Source organism: Protopterus annectens, chromosome 12.part0, assembly GCF_019279795.1.
Source record: "Protopterus annectens isolate FY-2018-M chromosome 12.part0, PAN1.0, whole genome shotgun sequence".
NCBI lineage: Eukaryota > Metazoa > Chordata > Ceratodontiformes > Protopteridae > Protopterus > Protopterus annectens.
In genome coordinates, this window is record NC_056746.1 from 1,151,384,868 (window position 1) to 1,151,395,694 (window position 10,827).

At 43.6% G+C, this 10,827-nt stretch overlaps 1 protein-coding gene across 3 annotated transcripts in view; it reads left to right on the top strand.

Annotated features, from left to right (window-relative positions):
* Nucleotides 1-10,827, top strand: part of WRAP53 (WD repeat containing antisense to TP53) — a gene marked incomplete in the record, with an annotated part of 785,404 nt that overhangs the window by 93,010 nt on the left and 681,567 nt on the right. For all 3 annotated transcript variants that reach the window (XM_044090178.1, XM_044090177.1, XM_044090176.1), the window contains 1 exon segment: nucleotides 3,142-3,250. In XM_044090178.1, coding sequence (XP_043946113.1) covers nucleotides 3,142-3,250 — 109 coding nt within the window.

Sequence of the window (10,827 nt, forward strand, 5' to 3'; positions counted from 1 at the left end):
TTTTACAGGGGACCTTACTAACATGAAACATCGTACAAAGGATTAGTCCAGGGGTGGATGTGTGGGGTAATGTCCTTGGTTTAAGCTGCATATAGTGCTTTTTTAAACAAATAGGCTTGAAAAATAATTGAAAACAATGAAAAGCTTGCAAAATAGTCATTTGTTCTTACATTTGCAGAGTTGTGTTTTTTCCTCCTTAAAGACTCAATGTAAAAAAAACTAAGTTTGAAACTATGGGAAGTAAGTAAGTTATATAAGTAGCTGCCTCCCTAGCAATCTTAATACTTTGGTGCATTTAATGTAACAATGCAGTTTAGTTTTATTTAAAGGTAGCCAGTTTGCTTTTTCTTACGGCTAAAATGTAATGTTTACTGAAAGCATACAAGCTGTTTGTCACATTTGGAACGAGACTAGAGATAACAAAACAGATGGAAGCAGGAACTTGAGCTTTTACATATGGCTTTAGCATGGGTAATCTTAATTTTGGAATGGACAATGCCTATGAGCACAGCCAGACATGTAGGCAGGATGGGCTGAAAAGGGCAGCTACTCTGGGCACAAAGTATAAGGGGTAGTGATTGGGAGATGCTGTTTGGTTGTGCGGTACAGGTTTTCATTTCTCCACTGGCATTTTGAATGCCAGTACAAGAATTCATTTCCGTGGTGCTTTTGTGATCAGAAATTGCAGGGCTTTGTGTGTGTGCAAGTTGTAGCAATTGGCTTGGCTACAGTTTTAAAAGTAGCAGCATAATCAATTTTCAGTGTCTGAGCCAAGGACACAGCCCACTCTACTAGGATTATGGCTGCTTCTCAGGCATGCTTTAAAAAATGCATCACTGATTGAGCGTAGTGTCTGTGTGGGCATTACTGAGCACTTTTGTAGGATGCTGTAAGCCGAATGTGATTTCTAGGCCCAGGTCATTCTTTGTCATGATGATCTAGAGCATTCTTCATGAAGCTTCACCTGTGAACTCAAGTTTGGGACTCTGTCCTTAAGGTAATAAAATTGGAAATCCCAGTTGCAAATATGAAAGTTATGCCCTTATTGCAATGCTAGACTTAGATTTGCAATTCCCCTTCTTTGCCATACCCACTCTCAGTCCTGATTGGTCTGGAAGTCTTTCAGATAAAGTATTTATCTGTTTATCTCTTTATTTTGTAGGTATTTGTCTGTCACTGTTTTAAATAGTTGCTAGCATGGACTTTAGGGACCTGGAGAAGAATTCTGAGTCACACAGCATCATGGGTAAGGGGAGAAGCGAGGTAGGCTGAGAAGGTTTTGAGCTGTTAGACTAAGTCCTGCAGACCTTGGTCCTTGAGGTAATGAAGGTAAAACTGACCGTTCAGAGTTAGTTATGGTAAATATGTAATTTTATATGAGCAGCATCCTTGCTGCAGTATTGGCTCCCACTTGTCTTTCTCATATAATTTTCCTGTTTTTTGTAACACTGTAATAGTTGAGGTAGAGAGAAAAAGGGAGACTGTGTGATTACTCTTTTCCTGTATCGGTGCTGTTAAGGGGTGACTTTTTGGGGAGTGCTGCTTCTCCAATTTAACCATGACCTGAACTGAGCAAGGGCTACATTAGAAACGTTGTACTGTAGTAGGTGATTACTGCTTTCGCCTACTCTATCATCTTTGTTTTGTAAAATTAACGAGGAGCTTTTTCCTTTATTAGGTGTATCTAAACCTGATGTTGGTACAGGCTAACTTTTCTTCTGCATGCCTTTGCCCCTCTGTCTCACCAACTATCATGCCTTCCCATGACAGATTTGTGCCCAATAGAAGTGGGAAATTTTCCCTCATATTCTGTAGGTAGAGGACTGTCTTGAGCAACCATCATCCAGGCATCCTGCCTGTGAGAGCATTTCTGTATACATGGTCATAAACCCTTCCTTTTGGGAGTTGACATGCACCTATGTTATTGTAGGACCTGACTAAACCCTTCTATTTTTTTCTTGCTCCCTACATGCAGTTTTTAAGGGACTCCAGCAGCAGCTTTGGTGGATATGCACATGTTATCCCTGCACTGACCACAGCCTTTAATCTCCATCCTTGATGTTTAGCAGCGATTTGTATTTGATTGTGGTGAGAAGAGCAGCTGCCCCCCCCCCCCCCCCCAGTATGGGCACTAATATCCTCCTAACCTGCATGTTCAAGTGCTTGAGTTTAACTCTGCTTGGGTCACCTGGGGTTATAGTCAGGGCTTTTACTCTCCATGCCACCGATGAGCCTGCTGACTTCCTTTTATACCTGTAATACAGGTGTGTGTGCTTGTTAAGAAGGAGCCAGCTAGCACTAGTGTTTCCCTAGAGCTTTGGGAGTTTGGATGGGTGAGCAGATGTGCATCCATGACTGATTTTCACGTGAAGTGAATTAAACTGTACAAAAGTGGTCCGGTATTCTTAACTATCTTGATAAAAGCCACTCAGTAGTATTTTGAAAGGGGAACAGGGCTTAGAGGTGGGGAAGATTTTGCTGCAAATGCCAAGTTTGATTTATCTAGAATCCCTAGAGCAAGTTGGCACAGCTAGGTGGTTGTCTGCCAATAGTTATAAATACTGTTGTAGACTGTTAAGTTATAAGTCAATGATGGTTAAGTAATTGTTCCAGATGCTTTGACAATCTGTCCTACCGTACTATAACTCTTACTGTTTAGTGTAGCTTTCATTAGTTCTACTAGTGCCTTTTGTTGTTTTTGCCCGTGTACCATAGTTTTTTTGTTTTTTTTTTTTTGCCCCTGCACCATAGTTACTTGGAAATTTTTGGCCTGGGTTTGAATCTGGAACTCGAGTGTAAGTAGATAGGTCACTGTTCTGTAAGAAGATCCAAAATGGATATCTAACACTCTGTTACATTTTCTTAAACAAGTGTTATGTTCCTTCATTTTAGTGAAAGGCATTTACTTATGGAGACGGGAATAACTGGTTTTACTTGACAACTTGATCTTGGCATAGTACAGAGCACTAACCTAGTACTCGAGAACAGTTATGGGAAACCCAAAAAGGCATTTTCTGTTCATACATTAGTGTTTATGGGGCATGCAGCTGTGTTCCTTACCTTTTGCTTTTTGTGAGTCCTGTGTTGTACATGAAATGCACCATATTCCAGAATTCTGTTTATATTTTTCCTTGTTCACAGGGCCCCAGATGGAACATGTATAGCAACTTGCAGTGCTGACAACATTCTGCGAATTTACAATCTTCCTCCAGAGTTCTATGCTGAGGACTGGGATGTCTTGGCTGAAATGGTAACTATCTTGTTTAAGAAGTGCATTGTAAGACGTGCAGGTGGATACCTTAAGTTCCCTTTTTTTCATGTAAAGAAAAGACTGTTGTGAAATTTTATAAATTGTGCACATTTACTGTGCTACTTTTGTCTGACATCATGTAACATAGCAGTCTTATACTAGTACCATGTTTATAAAAGCTTAGAAAATTAGGTCAGCTAGAATGTGTAGAATGCAAAATTCTAGAGGATGTTTTCCTGCCCTGAAGGAATGTATGGTGCTCTCTATGTTATTGCTACTGTCACCTCACTATTATTCCAGATGACAGCATGATGGTGGTCTCTCCTGTCAGTGCCATTTTTGGATAGGGATACAGAATGATGGAGGGACATTTTTTGTAGTAAGCTAAGTATTCTGTTTGTCTGGTTGCTTAACCAGAGCAATTTCTAACCTGTTTGTTTTTATGAGGTAAGTTTTACTGGACATTTTTTATTGCATTGGGGTGTTTGCTTTGGTTAAGAGAGATGGAACAAAGTGTGATGCTCATCAGCAGAGATGTATGGGGATTTTGGAGCTGTGAAGTCAGCCTCAACAGAAAATACTGGTTTTGGGGTTAGGAAGATTAAAATAATCAAAAATGCTCTAGACTTTCTATAGCAACACTTTGTCCATGCCTACCTAGATTTGCTTGTTTGAGGTGTATTTGAAATTTGCAGGAATTTTTCTTGGAGAAAAGTAGAAGCAGTAGCTTTGTGGGTAGTGATTGTAGTACTGTTTTCAGCCTATGTGGCAGAGAAAAATAAAGCCCTGACTGCATTCCATCTAACCCAAGATTGGTCAGTGATTTGGGTGCTGCAGGAGCTGGGCTGCAAGAATGGTGTAGTGAACATTTGATGCTGGCTTACCCTAACCGATTTGTGCGTGTGTGCGTGGTGAATGCTGCTGGACTTGCTATGCTGGTGGTTGTTAGCTGAGGCTGGGAAGGGTACTTTAATCAGGTTGCACTAGTCAGCCTTTTGCAGGGTCACCAGTTAGAGCCTGAAATGGATGCCAGAGTGACACATGGAAGTGCTCATTCATGCACCAAAGAACCCTGTGTTTTCTCCCCATTTGGTGGAATGTGACATGGCAGCAGTGTTGCTAACTGGGGAATGGAGATTATGGAATAATCCCACAATTACCTGGACGACTGGAGAGTAAATGAGATGGTTGGCAGGCACATGGAGGTGGCAGCAACACAGAGATCACCCAGCATTCTTTCCTAGGAAGAAAAAGTATGATTGTCGCTGCAGAGTTGCTTAATGCAATGTAAAGATTGGTTAGCATTCCATTTCCCCATGTAATCCATTCCAGACACTGACTGGTAGATTGATGCACAGCAGTGCTTATCTTATGGCTAAACTCTGAATCTCTCTATTGCATGCATAGTTTGGTGATGTGTAGGCAATTGTAATTTTATTCTGGTTTGACTATGTTGAAGCTCTTGATGTATCTTAGTTTGTTGTTGTCACTGTCTGGTGGAGCTGTAGCACCAGGATTATACCTGGAAAGCAGACATTGACACTGTTCGCTGAGAGGCATACCTAGTAACAAATTACTTACTTAAACATAGTGCAGGTCTTCACACTCAGTCTGGGTCCATGTCTGTAACTTATGCACATTCACACGTTTCCTGACTTATGCAAGTCCAGTGTAAATAATGCTGTGTACTGCCTTCTTTGGTTCTCCTGCCAGCACTGCTATCATTCTGATGCAATCCCTAACCATCTATGGTGTGTGGCAGTATTTTGTAGACTTTAACAATGGCTTTATCCATCAGTTTATCAGTAGAAGTCCGATGTATCCATGGTCGATGTTAGGTTGTGTCGTATTTACTTTCTTTTCCATGCCTCAGATACATGTAGAATAGCACGATGTCCTTCAGGGATGCATCTGCAGTCATAACATATGGGTTGTCCTGCCTCAGGCAGCCCTCGGTCGGCCCGATTCCAAAGTCTGGGTCTGGCCTCGGCTGATGTCGCACTTCACCCGACATCATAGCTCCTGGGGTATAAAGGCATCAGCCGACGCCATTTTCCTCAGTCTTTCTTGCCGCGCGGTGCCCGAAGCAGAAGCTGTTCGCAAGTGCCGGTCGGTCAGATCCAGAGATTTCAGCTACGGAAGACTTCTAAAAAAGCTAAGTACCCCGTTGGGGACTCTTTCTTGCCTCAGCCGATGTCAGACAAAATAAATAATTGTTTAACTTGTGGGAAACAAATACTTCATAAGGATTTCCACTCTTATTGCCTTCCTTGCTTAGGCCCAGACCACGACGTATCAGCTTGTTTAGCCTGTGCCTCCTTCAACCAACGGACCCTTAGACGTCGGTCGGAGTTTGCAGAAGAGTTTTTTGGTCCAGCCTTTGCATATAAAATGCCATCGGAGACTCCGACTACACATTTATCTAAAAAGTGCAAGGAAAAGGACCGACACTCGCGGCTCGCGGTTTCGGCTGAAACCACGGTTAGGCCTACCGCGAGTGTCTCGGTTTCGGCTGAAACTGAGTCCTCGGTCCTTCCTTCGGCCGCTAGCATGCCTCCGACAACCAAGGCCTCAGAGGCCCCGGCTGAGTCTGCTACAGAAATTCCTACCGAAGAAGCAGGCACTCAAGATTTGTCCGACACCATCCCGTTGGACATTTCCACTCCTGCACGTGGGGCAGCTAGACCCCCTGCTTCTATGTCTATTAAGGCCTTCTCCAGGGCTAAAGCAGCTAAACTTTCCAAGGCCTTACCTACAAAACCTCCTCACAGACCTTCCTCAAGTTCTCAGATTCTCAGCCTTGTTGAGGACCTCATTTCTGTAATCAGGGGATCCCAACCTCACACAGACAGGGCCTCACAACCCCCTCCTGAAAAAAGGCCTAGGACTGAACCCCCTGAACCTCTTTCCTCTGACTACTCCTCGGATGGATCAGATTTACCAGACCATCAGGAAGGCCCATACTCACCTTATGAGGATTCGGATGCAGAAGACTCCATTCCCTCTGCCTCTCCCCCAGAAGAATTTTCATTTGGGGAAACTCTTCATTCAATGAGGGAACATTTCCAATGGCAGGGTCAGGATTTTTCTGATTCTAGAAAAAGGCTAAGGACTTTTTTACATCTACCACAGCATAGGCCTTTAGCCATACCACCTGTACTATCAGTTGTTGATGATGCATACAATGATGCCAGTTCAGCCCCTGATTCTCTTCCCCCGGCCCCTGCCAAACCTGACAGATATTACAGGGTCCCGGATTCTCATTTCCATTTGTACAAGGCCCACGCTGCAGACCCAGAAACCATTTCTCAGGGCCCTAAGGGTGTTGCAGCTGCCTCTGCCAAAACCCCTCCCTCTGAAAGAGAATCTAGAGCATTAGAGATGGGGTAAAAAGGTTTATACATCTGCTACTCTTTCTGCCAGGGCTTTAAACTGTCAATTTCACATGATACAGTACCAGGAATTTTTGTTAGATCAGCTGAATAAAAAGCTTTCTTCTCCTGAACCTTTAGACCGTAAGTCCCTTCAGGAGTTGGTACACAATTCTCAGCAGGTCAGTAATCATTTTTTAAAATGTGGCTATGATGCAATGGAGGCTTCATTTAGATCAGCTATGACTGGAGCAGTGATTCGAAGGCATGCCTGGCTAAAAGAGCAATCCTTGCCAGACCATGTTAAGTCTAAACTACTAGATGCTCCTATGGAAAAACAAAGTTTATTTGGCTCCCCTGCACAGGAGGTTCTAAAGAAAGTGGAAGAAAAAGTAAAATCTGTGCAAACAGTCAAGGATTTTTTGCAGGTCCAACCTCCGAGGTTCAGTAGAAATTGGCCTTCAAAGAATTGGTCCTTTCCAAACACCTCCACAGCACAAAGAGGCAGAAATAGACGCCCAAGAGGCAGAGGTCAATCAAGGGGTGCCTACAGGGGCCATCAGTGGCAACCTGACAGCCAGAGGAGCACCTCTACAGCTGCGACTGCAACCACTTCCACTGGACAGACACAATGACTTGGCTCTGATTCCGCCTACCAGGGAACAATTGGAAGCACCCTTGGGCGGAAAATTAGCTTTATTTTCAAAAAACTGGCATTGCATTACAGGAGACAAATGGACTTTGCAAACAATAGACAAAGGCTACAGGTTTCACTTCCACACTTTACCAAAAAAGAAAGGAATGCCAAACCTTCCGCCAAGCCAGACGTCAGAGGCTCTAAAACAAGTCATCAATTTACTACGGATGAGAGCAATAGAAAAGGTACCATCTATGGAACAAGGCCAAGGATTTTACTCCAGACTATTCCTTGTACCAAGAAAAGAAACTCAATGGAGGCCTATTCTCGATTTGTCCGCACTGAACACATATCTCATTGTACCAAAATTCAAGATGCTGACCCTACAGCAACTTCTTCCCATGTTGGGCAAGGAGTCTTGGCTGGTAACTCTAGATCTCAAGGAGGCATACCTGCACGTCCCTATACGACCAGATTGCAGAAGACACCTCAGATTTCTTGCAGGATCAGAGCATTATCAATTCTCAGCATTGCCCTTTGGCTTATCTACTGCCCAGAGTATTCACGAAATGCCTGGCATCAGTAATTGCACATTGCAGGCTTCAGGAATTCAAATCTATCCATACCTGGACGACTGCCTAATACAAGCGGACAACAAGACAAAAATAATAAAGGATTTGGCCTATGTCATACAACTGCTGCAAGCCTTGGGATACACAGTCAACATACAGAAGTCAAGACTAGTGCCATCCCAAAGGATAACATTTTTGGGTGCAGAACTGGACACAATAACTCAGATGGCTTTTCTCACAGAAGAAAAACAAAACCAACTTCCAGTCTACTTCACGGCATTGACAAGACAAACTCAGCTTACTGCAAGGAAAGTCCTGCAGGCCCTGGGCTACATGGCATCTTGCATAATCTTGATCCCACATGCCAGACTGCATATGAGAAAATTACAATGGTACCTAAGAAATGTATGGTCTCAACACAAACACAGTCTAGAGACCATGATACCAATCATTCCATGCCTGAAAAAAGAATTCCTGTGGTGGGCTCAGGCCTGCCAGACCAACAGCGGGTTGCTTTTCCACAAACCACAACCAAGGCAGACCATCACCACGGACGCCTCAGACCTAGGCTGGGGTGCACACATGGAAGACAAGTGTATCCAAGGCCTATGGTCCCAAGACCAGCTGAAACTACACATAAATCTAAAGGAAATGCTGGCAGTGAAACAAGCAATACAGGCATTCAAGTCATTCCTCAAGCAAGGACACCTGCTGATAAGGACGGACAATACCACAGTCATGTGGTACATCAACAAACAGGGAGGCACACATTCCTACCCTCTATGCCGGATGGCAATGGAACTGTGGAACCTAGGCCTGAATCTCAACATTCAACTGCAGGCCAGATTCGTACCAGGAAAAGAGAATTCACTAGCAGACAAATTAAGCAGAACTACCACGGATGCTCACGAATGGATGCTGCATCCAGATATCTTCAAAACCATAACAAAGAAATGGGGAATGCCAGAGATAGACCTGTTCGCCTCCCCACTCAACCACCAACTGAAGAAATTCTGCTCAAGAGAATACCACCCACAAGCATGGAGAGTGGATTCCCTTTCTTTCAGCTGGAAGGCCCTGACACTTTATGCCTTTCCACCCCTCCCATTGATGTACAAAGTTCTACTGAAGATCAGGGAGGAACAGCCAAAAGTAATTTTGATAGCTCCAGACTGGCCAAGGCAGCATTGGTACCCACTACTGAGAAGCATGTCTCGGACGGACCCATGGCCTCTACCTCTATGGCCTTTACTTCTAACACAGAACAACTACAAGACCCTACATCCAAACTTGAAAACGCTGCAGCTAACTGCCTGGAAAATTGCATAAAACATAACCAACCTGTTTTATCTCAGAGGGTCAAGGACATTATCCTGGAGGCTCGCAGACCCTCCACAAGGAAAACATACTCAGCCAAATGGAAGAGATTCCTCATTTGGAGTGCATCAAAGGGAACAGATGTCACGCTTGCAAACCTAGCACACATCCTAGAATACTTAGCAGAACTGTTCCACAATGGCCTGTCCTACTCTTCCATTAAGATTCATGCTTCAGCAATTTCAGCAGAGTACAACATGGATCCTCCTATCTTCTCTCAACCTCTTCTCAGGCAATTTTTAAGAGGGATCAAAAATGTAAAACCTCCAAGGAAACCACCTCTGCCTGCATGGGATCTCAATTTTGTGCTGGAAAAATTAACACTTCCCCCTTTTGAACTAGCAGCATCAGCAGACTTACAGTTCTTATCTTGGAAGACTGCCTTCCTTCTAGCAATCACTTCAGCAAGAAGGGTATCCGAGTTACAGGCATTAATGGCAGTACAGCCTTTCCTTATCTTTCACCAGGATAGGGTGTCTCTGAGAACCAATCCTACTTTCATGCCAAAGGTGGTATCCAGGGTATCCTTGAATCAAGCTATTCATCTGCCTACGTCCTTCCCTAACCCTCAGAACAGGGGGGAAAAGCTACTACACACCTTAGATGTACATAGACAACTGCGCTACTACCTGGACAGAACTAAGACCAGCAGAAAAACTGATCAGCTTCTGGTAGCATATGCAACAGGAGTGCAAGGGAAAGCAATTTCCAAACAGACAATTTCAAAATGGCTAGGAAATTGCATTCGATTCTGTTACTCTTTTCATGGAAAGTCAACTCCTGAAAATATCAGGCCTCACTCCACAAGGGCTACAGCCACCACTACAGCTTTCCTACGAGGAGTGGCTACCAAAGACATTTTAGAAGCTGCTACTTGGAGCTCCGTGCATACATTTGCCAAGCATTACAATCTTCCTTTATACTCCAGATCCCGAGCAGGCTTTGCAACTGCAGTTTTACAAGGGATCTTAACTACACCATCTTTATATTAGTGCCTCCTCCCCCAGTTTGGCTATGGTATTCTACCCATATGTTATGACTGCAGATGCATCCTTGAAGGACATAGTACAGTTTTGTACCTACCATAAATGTAGATGTCCGATAGGTATGCATCTGCAGTCAGGATTACCCACCCTCCTTCCCCTCTGTGGTACTCCTAGGGTGCTTACCCCTCTTTCAGCTAGCTGGGGGAATCCATTATGGTGTATTTGTTTGTATGTATGTATATATATATATATATATATATATATATATATATATATATATATAATTTTTGTTTGCTACTGTTTGGAATTTACAACATTATCCAAATTTAGCCTTCCTAGAGGGCACCTGACATCTGGGGCAAGAAACACTGAGGAAAATGGCGTCGGCTGATGCCTTTATACCCCAGGAGCTATGACGTCAGGTGAAGTGCGACATCAGCCGAGGCCAGACCCAGACTTTGGAATCGGGCCGACCGAGGGCTGCCTGAGGCAGGACAACCCATATGTTATGACTGCAGATGCATACCTATCGGATATCTACATTTATGGTAGGTACAAAACTGTACTTTTTGTAGACACGTTTTTGTTGCTGTTCCTAACACAAGCAGATCTATAAAGCAGTATTTTTTTTCCC